This window comes from Apostichopus japonicus, chromosome 23, assembly GCF_037975245.1.
Source record: "Apostichopus japonicus isolate 1M-3 chromosome 23, ASM3797524v1, whole genome shotgun sequence".
In the NCBI taxonomy this organism is placed as follows: Eukaryota; Metazoa; Echinodermata; class Holothuroidea; order Aspidochirotida; family Stichopodidae; genus Apostichopus; species Apostichopus japonicus.
In genome coordinates, this window is record NC_092583.1 from 13,279,994 (window position 1) to 13,294,873 (window position 14,880).

The following is a 14,880-nucleotide window of genomic DNA, read 5'->3' on the forward strand; positions in this document are numbered from 1 at the left end:
TACGTTAAGCAGTGAAGCCTTGGAAAAAAGTAAGGGCGCTTTGTGTTGTACGGCAATAAGCCAGATCATGTGTACGTCTTCATACATACATTGTGCATTCGACTTTAAAATTGAAGTTAATTTTAACGTTTTTTGGGAAAGAGTAGGTGTACGTTTCACAACAGAGACATTTTATGGCGACTAGAGTGGTAAGTACCATAATCCTGACTTAAGAACCAACTTTGAAAACTTTTTCGCCTCTAATGAATGGAGCAAGTGGAGTGTTCTGTTTTGTTTTGAGTTGAATGTTAATGTTGCATAGTGGGTAGTAGTTTATGCAGGATAACAGATCCCACCTTATTAAGTGAGAGTGCAAAAAATGCTTGAGTATGCCGTTTTGCCGGAAAAAGCTTTGTCTGAACATGGTTAGTGAATATCATTAGGCCCTAAAATCATAGTTGAGTAAATTTAGCCAAATAGCCTATAAAATTACTGTCAAACTCAAAAACAAACCTAACTAGACTGAGTAGGCTTTGGCTTTACCTCAAACCCAGATTACTGACTAGGCCTTTATTGCTTAATGCCCTTTCTAAACCCTTACTCTGATTTGTAAATTCCTGAAACCCACGTTCGTCCTGGGAAAAAAAAAAATACGCAGCCGCTCCAGGGGCCTGGGCTAATATATCCAGGGTCCAGTGAATAACAATACAGCAGCTGAGCAGCGGTGGACACTAGTAAATTTAGCAATTAGATTCCTATGTAATTGCTTTTACTATCGCTTCCTAAGAATTACCTATGAAATGACGATTTTGGCACCCAAATGTGACACACGATATAACCATTTCGAGCGTTTTATGTCAACTTTATCACTTTAGTTATGTCAAAGACGTAGTGTTTGTAATTTCTATGGTACCAACACATCGCTATGCACACTTTTGCTTTCAGATGCAAAGTGTGTTTTCCAAATTGTAACTTCGAACTTCCAACTTACTGCCCTAAGAGCTCCTTGAAAATAACACCGTTGTATGCAATTTTCATACTAATAATCATTATTTTCATTTAATTAACTTTCGTTAAACATTTTGAGCTGAATAAAATTCGCCAGATTTTTTAACGAGTCCGTAGATTCTACAAACGTCAATCACAATTTGCAAGCCCCGCCCAACAGATCATACGCCAATCAAATCTCTTTTTATGTGTACGAGCGTGAGGCGTCCTAGTCTAACTTTTACTTTCGTGGCTAGCCTGTGTCAGGTCCATTATCTTTAAAAGTATATTTCTGTCTTACCGATGGAGCTTGCGAAATTGTGTCATTTCCTTCCATTGCAAGGAATGAACAGGTGTTTTCAGACTTTTTCTCCGTGAAATTGGGTCAAGAAAGTGGACGATACGAGTATATATATGTTATATTTGTGTAATGAACTTGCTGATATGGGCGGTCGCAGTGATTTTACGGTAAATCGTTCACGCCATAAGGGCAACAGAAAATACATATCTTTTTTTCGTTTGCGACAGCTTTTCTCCATTAAACCCATCTGGTCAGTATGTATTTAGAATAAGAAACATTGAATCTGCTCCGGAAGTTTGTTTTCCGAAATTCATCAGCAAACACGTATTGAGACGTTTAATTAAACACACGCCGATACACTGTGTCAACATTCTCCATATGCATAGTATTTGCTGTTTGATTTCAGCACTAAGCTAAGATAGTGGGAACGTAGGCGGCTCCGGATCTCACTCACTTATCAAGCCTGACTTTTATTCCATTATTGTGCCATTATTTTTCCATGGGTAATAGTAGTACTTTCTCTCTTTTCAAAGGACTTGTCATACTTTATGGAAGATACTTGGAAGGTTTCACTAACGTTAGGTTGCATTCTAACCCCATGTTTGGAAATAAGCTTGTTCGATAAGCATACCGTGTATCTGTGGAGTGTGAGCCCAAGTTCATGTGACTAATGATAGAGCTTAGGCTGTGAACTAACTTTCTAAGCTAGGCTGATCGTGATATTATTTTAATTATATCACGACGGCCACTTAATATTAATGATTTAGATATCGTCTGTGAGTCTAGGACGCCAACTTAAGTGTCTGGAGTAGAACTTGTAGGCTAGTTCACCTAGTGCAGTGCTAGGCCTAGTTTGATGACATGAGCATCTGTTGATAAGCTGTTGGCATAGGCCTAGGACCATGAATATATAGGGGACAGGCCTATCCCTATCCAAATTAATTATTGAAAGCATTGAAACGGAACCCCAAAGCCAATACTGATGAAATGTATACTTTTATACTTGGCATCTGTAACTTCTAACTCACTTTTTCGCAAAATGAGAATAAAATTAAAGTATGAAAGAAATTATTTATAGGACCCTCAGTCCCCTCACCAAAGTACCTGGTCTAATCATGGTTCAGAAGAGTGGTTATCAGTGGCGCTTTAATGCCCCTTTAGTTAATACCCTCATAAATTTCAAATATTGGTAGGCCTTTTTTTACATATTTCACAGTTGTATAGACATTTGTTCTGCATATCAACTCACTTAACACTACCACTTACCAGCATATGATTTGATTTGATTTTATTCGGCAAGATATCATTCTTCATCTACATACAAACAAAAATTGCACATAAAGATAAACATTTAAAATACAAGATGGGAATATACTTAAATGCATCAAAAAGAAAATAACATGCCAAGGATAACCCTTTAAGCTTATTTCCAAAGGGGTCCTTATAACCATAAAAATACAAAAGATAAGAAATAAACTATTAAAACATCTAAACACATAAAAAAAAACACAAATATCTAATACGTAATATGAGAATTACGTGGAATGGTTGGTGTGTGCTTAATGAACATATACTGTAATGACTGCAGAAAAGAAGAAGTAACATGTTTAAATTGTGTTTTAAACTAGCTGTATTGTGTTTATCTCAAGCATCAGTGATGTCCAGGGCAGTGGAGGACTACTACTAACAGAGGTCACTGGCTGCCAGTTTTGACAAGTGACAGTGTTATATAGTGCATTTGTTAGTCAACACCTGTTATATCTATTCACAAGGGAGTATTTAATACCAATGCCTGGAATGTTTCTCTCTTAGCAGGGTAGTTTAGAAGTCTACAAACACAGATGAAGAACATTGTCCTTAAAAATCACGAAAATAGCTCCCATCAAAGATTGACCATTTTACAAGTCTTTTCTCAAGTCTAGTTTTGTTTATGATTAATCATTTTTGAAATATTTTTATTGTCTCCTTTGACAAGAGGAACATCACATGATTGAAATGATACATGTGGGCTTTTAAAATCAGGGGTTAACATATGAAAGGCTAAAGTAAGAAATGTTGATGAAGGCAACACTCCACATCATCAAAACTTCAAATGTACATATCTTTGGAAACGAAAAGAGCTTTTCAAAAAATTTCAATAGATTTCGAATGAGATTATCACAAACAACAAAATGTACTAGTGAATTTAGTGCAAGTTGGCTAGGTGTCCATAGTACTTTAATTGCTAAGTGTTCAAATTTCATGTAGAAGTTTTGAAAGCTCTTCATAGATTCATAATGTAGGCTGTTCTGATTAGTGTTTCATAGTTTCATAATGTAGGCTATGAGTGTTTCATAGTTTCATTATACATACTGTAGGCTGTTCTCAACATACAGTAGTACATAAGGTATGCCGGTCATTACCAATGCTCTTATTAGACACAACACAACTGTTTGAATTTCAGTCCTAATAGTTAATTTTGAAATCACTGGTATCAAACCACTGATAGAAAAATTCTTTTGTTTTATGTTTACATTTGCAGAGAAAAACAGGACATGCTAAAAAAAATCCAAAACCATGGAAGAAATGGACGAGGGTGAAAACATGAAACAACATGCTGCAGCATGTTCTGTAGCAAATCTAAAGAGGAAGGTCCTCTTCCACAAGGGCTTACTGTTCGCTTTTGCTGGTTCTACAATTGGGGCTGCGATCAGTTTGATAGTGAAATTTCTTCGAGGATCAGTCGGTCCAGCAGAAATAGCGCTCGCCAGAGGCATAGTCACCGTAACGATATGTTCAGTGCTTATCATCTACAAAGGTTTACAGTTTAGACCAAACTCATGGAGAGAATTGAAGTACCTGGTACTGCAGTCAGTCTTTGGCACTGTGGCTATATGGAGTCAATACTATGCTTTTCAGAATATGCCACCAGCAGATGTCATTGCCATTATGTACGGGTGTGTTGTATTCATTGCTCTCTTTGGTAGGGTGTTCTTGAAGGAGCCCTTCGGTTTGCTCGAATGTTTCCTAATCGTCCTCACGATGGCGGGCGTGATCCTCATCATGAGGCCACCGTTCATATTCGGTGGTTATCCGCAAGGTCAGCAACCGAGAGTTTTGCCGGCATTAGCTGCCCTATGTGCCAGCATTATGATTTCCTTACAAGCTATATGCATGCGATTATTGGGAAAGGAAAATACTCATCCGTTCAAGATCTGCTTGTATTTTGCTATCTCTCTGACTCTATTCATTGCCATTTTCATTCCCATTCGAGGGAACCCGCTCTTCCCGCAGTGCTATCAAACTCTTCTCCTAACAGTCGGTGCAGGTGTGTTGGCCTTCATGTCCTTCTTGATGATTGCATATGCGATCTCTATGGAAACTGCCGTGTATGTGTCAATGATATGTGCCAGTGAAGTGTACGTTGTCTTATTCCTGGATTTAATCTTTTTCCATGCAAAGCCAAGTTGGCTGAGTATGGTTGGAACAGTTTTAGTCGTCGGGTCATCTATCATAATATTGATCAAAAAGGTGATCCAAGGGAGAAGCGACCACTCTGAAGAGGATGAAAATGTTCCATGTGACAATGAAGCATAAATCTGTCAGTATTTCTTTGAAAACAAACAGGTCATAATTTTTGAAAAGTTTGCCACCATCTGTAGCTGATATTCTCTGACAACGACAGTTTCTCTACTTGATCTGTAATAAAAACTGTAACTTTGAAAATCATGTCCGTGGGAAAGGCGGGAAAGGCGGGAAAAATGTGTTTGGATTGAATCAAATCGTTGTGAGTATATTGTGTTAGTATAAGTAACAGAGCTGCTTAATATACAGTAGTGTCTGAATGTTCAAATGAATTTAATTTATTCCACTGGAATTGTGTCGATTATTGATAGAATATATGGTATTGTCAACGGTCTATATAATACAGTATAATTTTTTGCACAGCAACCTCAGGACTTTTAAATCTAGTGAATGAAAACACGTGATGGGGAGGGTGTGATGCCATTAGTGTCTAACTGTTTCTTCTGATATGAATTTTAACGTAAATTAAATACTTTATTCCATGACTTTGGTGTTCTTAGAATGTTTGTGAGATCACAACTGTTAAGCTCAAAATATAAGTTCCCGAATAACTAATTATCTATTAATGTTCTGCCATAGAAAACGAAAATGTCAGCGATAATTCTAAAACTGAGTGTTCAAGCATCTTCATCGTTTGTTATTCTGCGTGAGCAAGAACCAAATGTACTAAGATATCTTAGATTTGGTCTATAAACAATGCATTAACATCAGATGGATTTGATATAAAAAATTTGGTTTGCTCATGACATTCCAGTAGAAGCCTGACATACATTCATTATCGTCTAGTTTCTTTGGACTTTGCCATAGCAACCAATATTCAAGCGTAGAGGTCAATATGATCTGTCATAGATAATCACGTTTGTACTATGCACGAATTCATAAAATTGCCTCGTTCCTTGACTCTGTTTACAGACGTACAAGTTATTGTTATTATTATTACAACCATATACCTCTTTATGATTATAGATTTAAAACATTGTTATGACTTGATAGTGCATCATGGAAAATCCAAAATTTAACTATGTGAAGGAAACTTTCTTACTTAAAATTTTCAGACCAATTCTTGTGAATATGTTCATACCTGTCTACATATATAGTTTTGACAAATGATATTAAATATTGCATATTCATAGAACCCTTACAATGATATCATAAAGTTGAGCTCTTGAGATATATGTTGCAGACCTATACAAAACACTGCAATTGGTCCAGGTTATATGTATATAACACTTTAAATATATATTGAGTAATGTCCCATTCAACAGCTGAGGTTCAGCGGATGAGGAACATTGCAGAGATTAAGCATATTATAAAGGTAAAATATCTTGAAAATCAGAATAGCTGTAGGAAAGTTACCAACTTTCATCTCATTATTCTCCCCCTTCTTCTTATTGGACTATAAACATGTCCAACAGACCAGTATTCTGACTAAAGTCTTTGTTGAACTTTTCCTTGAATCATATACCATAATTCTGTACTCTAGTATAACATTCTGTCTCAATATTTATGTATACAACTGAAATGTGAAAGAACTGATCTGAAATAGAATTATAATTAAAGATCTTGTAAAGAGATACACACACTTATTGTATGTTTAGATTCTGGACTAAACAATATCAAGTATATAGCACAATTAGCCAAAGTCTCTGCATTTAGTATAAAACCCTCTTTTTTTCTTCTCTTTTTTATTGCACAAGAAGAAATCACAAACTTGCCTTGTTTCCTCTGTGCAGGATTATCCATTGTATTTTGTATTGACAAGGAGGTTTAAATACATGAAAGGAATTGACCTGATATAAACATTATAAAGTGTTCTTCACTTCTAAAATTCTTCTTGGATAAGTGATGAAACAGTATATAATAATAATATAATCTCAATTAGGCATCTCTGACTATTACAAACATTTTTTCAAGATCTTTTCAAAGTTGAATTGGTGAACCCAAGCTTGAGGAAGATTTTTCTCCTAATTTTTGTGTGTGGCAACGACAGGGTGTAAGTATGTATATGGGTATGTCACTTTGTATGGCAAGAGTGTGTGTAATCTCCAGGGCTGTGAAAATCTATCCATACCTTGTTTGAAACTCAAAGCATGATTGGTTTTTAGGCTGTCATTATACAGTAAAGGTCATTTTTCATCTGTGGTTCCCCAGTTACGTTTGAAAGAATGTTCATCATGCACCTGCGCTAAAATTTCAACAAACACTACAGCGCTGTGAAAAATATTTAGTATTTACCCCACACCGAGATGTTTTCCTTTTTATATACTCCCCAGGGGATGAGAATACATTTTGAGGGTCAAGGCTTCTAGGAATAAAACATAGTTTTGAAAATGTCTAACAAAATTGTCGCCAAATGGTGCATTCGGAGACATGTTTAGACTATACATTTGGTCTCGGCTCAAGGTTCTGCTAATACTCGTGAAGTTTCATGTGAGGAAAACGGCTTACACAACGTCCACTATGCTCTGCAGTGAATCAAGGCATACAAACCCCAGTGCGTGCTACCAGGGAGTTGTTATGGAACAACTCCCACGGTGCTACAGCGCTCTTGGACTGTGGCCTACTGACAGTTTAATGCTGCAATTTAGTGTCACTATCAGTTGACCGGTGTAATAATAAGTGGTGGGATATCAATTGACCTTTGTACAGAAAAACAATTTAAACAGTGGTTCAATGGTATATTTGAAAATTGAATCAACAGACATCTCTCATTGTCACAAAGTCCCATACGGTTAGCATGCATGCACGCAATCTGACCGTATACTGTACATAAACCTACCGTATTAAGAATACATTGTACGTGGACGGATCACACGACTGCAATGTATTTTTTCGGGTTAAAGTGTAGATAAGATCGCCCCCACCACCCACCCACACAATATAGCTAGTTTCGAGGAGGGGTTGTATTTGTTGTGTTTTCACCCTCTTCTCCCGGCCCGACCCTGATATTGTTCATTGGTGATGATCAACTCCACTTTGGTAAAAGTTCCACTTATATGAATGCACGCAGGTATTATGTTATCGCTTTAGGTGCAGACCCCTCATCACTCAGAAATTCACTACCATGTTTCACCTGATAAAAGGTTGCCGGTCTGAGGGGGGGGGGGTGGAGGGAATCTAGGGGGTCGTAGTTAAGAAATTTACCGTTCCCTTTGCTGTGGGTAATATAATGTTGAAAGCTATCATATAGTATAGGTCCACATGAAAATGAGATAGCCTATCTTGGAAGTTAAAAAGCAATATTACTTATAAGGTAATCACACCAATTGAAGGACTGTAACTGCTGTCTTTTCTTTTCATTCCCGTGCTCAAATTAATTGGAGTATAGACCTCGGAAAAAAATAGGATGTTATGAATCATCCACTGACCCGGCGGACGCGCACGTAATATAAGCGGAGGCGGTATGTCAGGGAAATCCGGACCAGGCGCGTAGCCAAGGGGGGGGGGGGGCGAAGGGGGCAGCCGCCCCCCCCTTGAGCATATTTTAAAAAAATTTTTTAAATGTTTTTATGATATCGCTAGTATTTTCAAAAGAGAAAATGATAAGAAGCAACTTACAAGGCCTGGGAAGTGGCATTTCCAGCGATCTGGGAGGCATTTTCAGCCAAAATTTTCTTGTACGCTTCGCGCCAACTCATGGTGGCGCTACGCTTAGATAGTTTGCAATGCTGAATCTACAGTTTCGCCCCTCCCTTGGCAAATTCCTGGCTACGCGCCTGATCCGGACGTACTGTCTAAAAACTATCCAATGTAATGGTCGAATCTTCAGAGGAGTGACGGATCCAGGATTTATCGGAAGAGGTTGCCAGGGAGAGGTAAGTGCCGGTATAGCTGTACCCGGAAATAACCAATGAGTGGCGGTAAAATGATAAAGAAAACATCGTTATAAACGTAACTGAATGCCTGAATTGTCCAGTATGTGCCTCGTTTTGAGCAAAGTTATGTTTACAAACTAAATTTAGTGCAAACATTTTGTTTTAGAAAACTCATAATTCCATGGTGGGAACCAGGGCACCATCCATGGATCTCCCCTCACGGTGAAATCAATTTGACGTGGATGCATTAAACTGTTTGGTGAAGATCCTAGTTAACATATATGTATATAGCGCCACCATAATTACCTGAAGCAAATTGGGTGGGAATGCGGCTTAATCTTGTAAAGTGGGAGTCTTGAAAAGCAATAGTCCTTGTAAGATCAGACTGTAGGTTTATTACTGTTGATCAATTTTCTTTCTGTGCTCCAATTGACAGAGGTGTTACACGAGGTGCATGGGGGAGGTGCATGGAGGGTATGGATGGGATCACTATGAAAGTTCGATTTGGCTGACCTATGTATTTTGTATACAGCCAAATTAGAGAATTATGTTGTCCAAATATACATGACCATGATAGCGTATAAATAGTTGACTGTATTGCGTACTGTATATTAGGCCTACACGCACACATGACAGGGTAAAAATAACGGCGCAAATGTATAATTTAACATGAGAGAGTATATTATCGAAATACACACTGAGTATATGAGTATCGCAAATATTATATACAGCCATGAATAAAACTGTATGCCAAACATTAATTAACCAATCCAAAGAATATATATATAACGACCAATCCCAAAACCAGTACAAAGAAGCCTTAAACTATGGACCGCCAATTTGTAAAGAAATTACCAAACCGGGAGTACATTATATGTTCGTTGTTCAGTTATGTGTTTGTATATATCAAATATGATAGACAATCGCAATACATATGCAGTCATAATGGATATACGCAATCGCAATAGATATGCAGTCGCAATGGACATAATCGCAATACATAATATGCAGTCGTAACGGGCATACACGATCAGAATACATATGCAGTTGAATTTATACGTATGCGCGGTTTGGTAATTTCTTTACAAATAGCGTTCCATATGAAAAAGTGTTCACTGGTTATTTTCTTTACAGTTGGCGTTTCATATCTAATAACTGTGTTTTGTTCAATCGTGAATTTGATATTACCACATGTTTATTCTCGATCTTACTACACGGCGTTACTGACAGCTTGTTTAGTGCAAGGTAATAACCTAATAGGCCTAAATATGATTATAAACGTTTCAACATACCCTATCATTTTCCATACATTGAAACAATTGTTCCCAACTAATAAGCGCACACAATCACTGCTCTCTGTGAACGCTCGTTGAGGTCACATGCAACAGTATACCTTCCCGCGATTGGTTTACATTTGTTAAGACTGGGAAGTATAACTCGAGACCGCCGGACTCTGCCGACGCCCAGTTGGGAAAACGCTACAAGTTCAGTTTTCTTGACTGAAACCGGCAAGTTTTCATGTCTGTCAAAATCCTGATTAGTCATAGTATTAAGCATACGCACACAGCCCGCTATCCACGACTTTCAACACAAATCCCGTCACAAACTACCCGACTTACCACGATACGACGCACTCCTCTGTCGTAACGTGAGATAGTCGGGCAGTGTGCGTGGGTGTAAAACTACCACTGCTCATGATTTTGCCAGTATTAAGCCACGTCGGCCTCAGTCGGGAAAATACAACATGTAACGTTTTCCCGACTGGCACGATCCTGCAGTGTGCGGGGATTTACGATTAATACTGAACAGTTTAACAAATATAACCAACCACGGAGTAATAAACTTGCATGTGACCTCAAACAAATATTCGTCGCCTAATAAGTCGCTGAGGGATTCAGTGTGCACGGGGGGGGGGGGGGGTCAGTCGTAGGACTATTAGTTTCACGCTTAAATATTTTCCACATTAACGACGGTCTGTTTTCAGTATATAATCACGATCTCGAAAATCTACCAGCCCGCCCTCTATTTACACCTCGGGTTAGCTGTCAAACCCACAGCATGCAGGGTCTACGCAATAAAAATGAAGGGCGTCATCAAATGGTAAGGTGACAGAGTCAGCCGTATTATACAGCTTGGGAAGAACAAAACAGACATGTGAATTACAATTTGAATTTCATATTTCTGAAAATCAGTCTTCTTTTTCGGATTGAACGCAGGTATTCTAGCTTCAGATTTTCCAAATGAGAAACCCGAGTACAATCATACCAAATATTACACAAGTATAAAATAATACCAGTATGCCTTGCTATAGTTGTATACTACTTTGTCATGAAAATATCGGAGCCTTTCAATTTAAAATAGAACACAACTTGTCGCTGTAGTTCATAGGCGAAATCAAATGTCCTAGTAAAACACTGAATGCAAAGCCTCCTTTCATTTAATTTGCAAACCTTTGAACTTCATCGTAAATGAAAGGTCACTTTGTTCTCTATTTAACATTCAATCATATAACAGTTTAATAATGCATTTAACTATGTTGAATTATATAAAGGTGGGCATGAAATCATATGATTTTGAGTTTGATTCCCTCCAATGTTCAATACAACTGAATCAACCAGTTTCTTTGAGCTAGATTACTCGAATCTTAAGATGAGGCTGACCGAAAATCACTTACGAGAGATCTGTAGTTTGAGCATTGGAATGCTCACGCACGCTGTCGTCGTCAAATTCAGCTTGTGCTTTGCGTTTAAATCTAAACAAGGTAAGGGCAATTGAAGATCCCAATATCGTTATCATTCCAATAACACTTAACAGTTGTGGTGTCATCGCTAAAAACAATACTTCCAAGACAAAGACCACCAGAGCTTCATTCATGCAGATTATAGCGACATAAACAGCACTTTCAATGGCTAATGCTTGAATAAATAGAAGATTTGCTAAATAACTCAGTAGTCCAATAACCACTGTGATGAGCTTCGTGGAGGAACAATTTGAGAGTTTCCATTGTCCTAGGGCGGTGGCTAATATTCCCGGCAAAATTGTTCCCAAAAGCCCGTAGTAAAACAAAACTTTAACTGCGTCTATATCTTGCTTGCCCATAGCACGTACAGAGAGAACAACCATGGCGACGCAAAAACAGCCTGCTAATGCGACTAACGGCGTCAGTGGGTGGCCAGTATGTCCTGGCTCTTCTTCAGGATTAGAACCAAATATAAAAGCAGGCTGTGCCACCAGCACTACCCCAAGAAGGGTAACTGACACGAGTATTACCTCCAAGACACCGAAGGATTCTTTGAGAAATATCCGACCTAAGAAACCAGTAAATGCTGGATATGCATACATGATAGCAGCGGCATCTGCCGCTCGCATATTCTGGAACGCATAGAAAGAAGTGGCAACCGCCAGCGTGGAAAAAGTGGCGTGGATTACGAAAAACTTGAGTTCTTGACAGCTGCTCGGTTTTGGCGAAGTCCCTGAGTGTATCATACTAATCAGACTCATGACGAGAATGATAACTGCTCGGAAAAAGGCCAGCTGATTTGGTCCGACCTCCTCTTGCAATATTTTAACACAAATTGACGGAATAGCAAAGGCACAAGTTGCCCCGATGGCATATATAAGTCCTCTGTGATTGAAAAGTTGATAAGTCAGGCGTGCTGTAAAACTTTGAGGACTTTTACCACCAGCTGGATCGCCTATTTCCTTAGAAGAGTAGGCAGTTTGATTCATAATATCCATTGTTGGTCGCATCTCAAACCACACTGCTACCAAACAGACACTTGGTTAAGACAATGTATCACTTCATTCCGTTCCATCGGTTTTTCTAAATATAACAAAATTAACTGTGTTGGATGAAATTGCCTTTCACACTAAAGATGGAGAGAGTTTGCTATTTTCAGATATGACTGTGAATTTCTAGACAGATAAAAGGGCACCCTCGACACCTGATTGGGTCAAGCAAGCAGCTGTACAAATCTGTAGGAGTCCGTCTAAAGACACCACACATTGCGTGGTGCCAACTTAATTAGCATTGTAACAACAACTTGGGCATGAATTAAACACATAAGTTATCATTTCTAAATGATTATTTACATAAGCTAACTCAAAGTTCCCTGGGTAACCAACACCCCACCCATCTCAAGGTATCATCAGTTTTGCCTAGATGGTTCCTGATAGTAGATTATTGATACAACATTGATCGTGTTTCATACTCGAACATAACTAATGAAGATGAAAAGCACGGATAATTCATTCCGGTGGTTCATACATACAACAATTTACATCCATAGGTCCATTTCCTATATGTTATAGGAAATGTACAAATTAGCAAAAACGTTTATATAAGAATTTAATTAGACCTACTCTAGCCAACGTACAATCACAGTTTATTGTTAAGCTGTACGTGATATTTTATAAAGCTTCTAAAAGTACATCTAGGTATAGCCTACATATCTGTACGCATAATTTCAACTTCATATTCCTGAAATCTCATGTGCATTCATCTCAAATTTTGACAACATAAGTCTTTATTCCGCAGACCGTATGACACGCTAAGATAAGAGACAGTTGCCTACAGTAAGTTAGTCGTACTCGTATGCATAACGTTAAATGCAGCACACCCAAGAACTGGGGATCTGCCTTGTTAGAATTAAGAAAATTAGGCCTAAAGACTACAGGAATATTAAATATGGTAAAGGATAATACATCTTTGCATTTTTTTCGTTAAGCTTGTTCGTTCTTGTAAACAGCATTTTCGCTTAACTACTACTAAAGACAGAAAGCTACGACGACGGTTGTTACATTTGCGGATATACTAAATAAGACCAGATATGCGACAATTTTTAATACAATCATTAGTGACAGATTTAATAGCAAAACAAATGAAATTTCATTGTTATACATACCTTGACGTTCCGAGTGAAATGACAAGCCTATTTGACGTAGAACACTCGTTAATTTGTTTCGCATTACGGGTACATGGCGCAATATGGTGTAACTGGTATCTCACACGTATTACATTTACTATTCTCAAAAACGCGCGTTATCGTTCTACAAACCCATCATAGGACACTTATACAATTTTGTATTTTGAGATTTTTGAGATTTTGTACTTCGTTTATAGGGACTGCCATTAGTGTTCACAACAAGGACTTCACGGGGTAGGGGTGGCTGTTCCACTTAGTTGCGCTGTTGGAGCTAGTTAGTGCATATTTTTTATAGACTGCATATAACTGTTGTATATTATCAATTAATGTTCTTTGTATTTTGTATCATTCATTGTATTGCTCACCGCAGATATGTAATTTCCTTCTGTGATTCAATAAAGTTGACATACTTACTTACTTACTTAGCAGTGGCGGAGCGTCCATACAGTCAGGGGCGGATGCCCCCCCCCCCCCCCCTGACGCACTCAAGTGGACTGCTGGCGCCCTTTTCAGCTCTTTACCACTTTTTACTTATTCGCGATTATTGACTTTTTTATTGCGCTCTCATCTACCTCTTGACATTTGTCACAGCTTGTTGGTGTAATTTGGCGATGACACCTTTTTATTTTTCGTTTATCTGCAAATTAGCCAGGCCCGGAAAGGGTCATTTCCGGCGATCTAGGGAGTATCTTTACTCAAAAAATTTCTGTACGCTACGCGCCAACCTGTGGTGGCGCTCCGCTTAGATAGTGTCCAGAGCCGTATAAATATACGGCTCTGATAGTGTCAAAAGCGCCCTTACAGACCATTCTCGCCCCTCCTGACCAATACCCCTAGCTCCGCCACTGTTACTTACCCAATCACTAAATGGGCCGCAACACTCAGATTTGCAATGATTTTATGTGTTAGACAATATGTGCATTTGAACAGTTGTATTCATAAGGGAAATTCTTGTAAAGGAACGTTCTTTTGGAAGTTGTAAGCATATATATCAGTCGGCCAGCTCATTATTTGGGTGAATAGAGATAAATTTACATTTTTGAAGGAAAAAAACGTCATAAAGATGGAGTTTATGTAAATATATTCCTTTCTCCAAAACCCCCTGTAACAATCAATCAGCATATACTTCCGGGGCCATCGCCGCCAGCTGGATCCCCACCAGGACTCTGTTCCCTTGTGGCAGCTCCCTGTATGCATTCCCAAACAGAAACAGGGCACAATATCAGAAATACGCCTCAGATGTGTGACGTTACTCTTGCTATAAGACGTTTACAGACTTCTGCAGGTCTATGACACTTTGTTCTCTATG

At 38.4% G+C, this 14,880-nt stretch overlaps 2 protein-coding genes across 3 annotated transcripts; one reads left to right on the top strand and one right to left on the bottom strand.

Moving 5' to 3' along the window:
* Positions 1 to 1,191: 1,191 nt before the first annotated feature.
* LOC139965095 (solute carrier family 35 member G1-like) lies at positions 1,192 to 6,640 on the top strand. Of its 2 annotated transcripts, none has more exons than XM_071967320.1 (2): positions 1,192 to 1,434; positions 3,789 to 6,640. In XM_071967320.1, exon 2 carries the CDS (start codon positions 3,824 to 3,826, stop codon positions 4,841 to 4,843), a length of 1,020 nt encoding a protein of 339 aa, XP_071823421.1. In that variant the 5' UTR covers positions 1,192 to 1,434; positions 3,789 to 3,823; the 3' UTR covers positions 4,844 to 6,640. The 2 variants fall into 2 exon arrangements, with proteins under 2 accessions (XP_071823421.1, XP_071823420.1); XM_071967319.1 differs by lacking the exon at positions 1,192 to 1,434 and adding an exon at positions 1,491 to 1,770.
* Positions 6,641 to 9,306: 2,666 nt separating this feature from the next.
* Positions 9,307 to 13,670, bottom strand: LOC139965094 (solute carrier family 35 member G1-like). The gene is made up of 2 exons (XM_071967318.1): positions 13,551 to 13,670; positions 9,307 to 12,469 (listed from the first exon to the last, which is right to left on the bottom strand). The coding sequence occupies exon 2, from the start codon at positions 12,394 to 12,396 to the stop codon at positions 11,317 to 11,319; it is 1,080 nt and encodes a 359-aa protein (XP_071823419.1). The 5' UTR covers positions 12,397 to 12,469; positions 13,551 to 13,670; the 3' UTR covers positions 9,307 to 11,316.
* Positions 13,671 to 14,880: the final 1,210 nt, after the last annotated feature.

Excerpts from the sequence above, each read along its gene's own strand:
- LOC139965095 (XM_071967320.1), top strand. The coding sequence starts at position 3,824 with ATGGAAGAAATGGACGAGGGTGAAAACATGAAACAACATGCTGCAGCA.
- LOC139965094 (XM_071967318.1), bottom strand. The coding sequence starts at position 12,396 with ATGCGACCAACAATGGATATTATGAATCAAACTGCCTACTCTTCTAAG.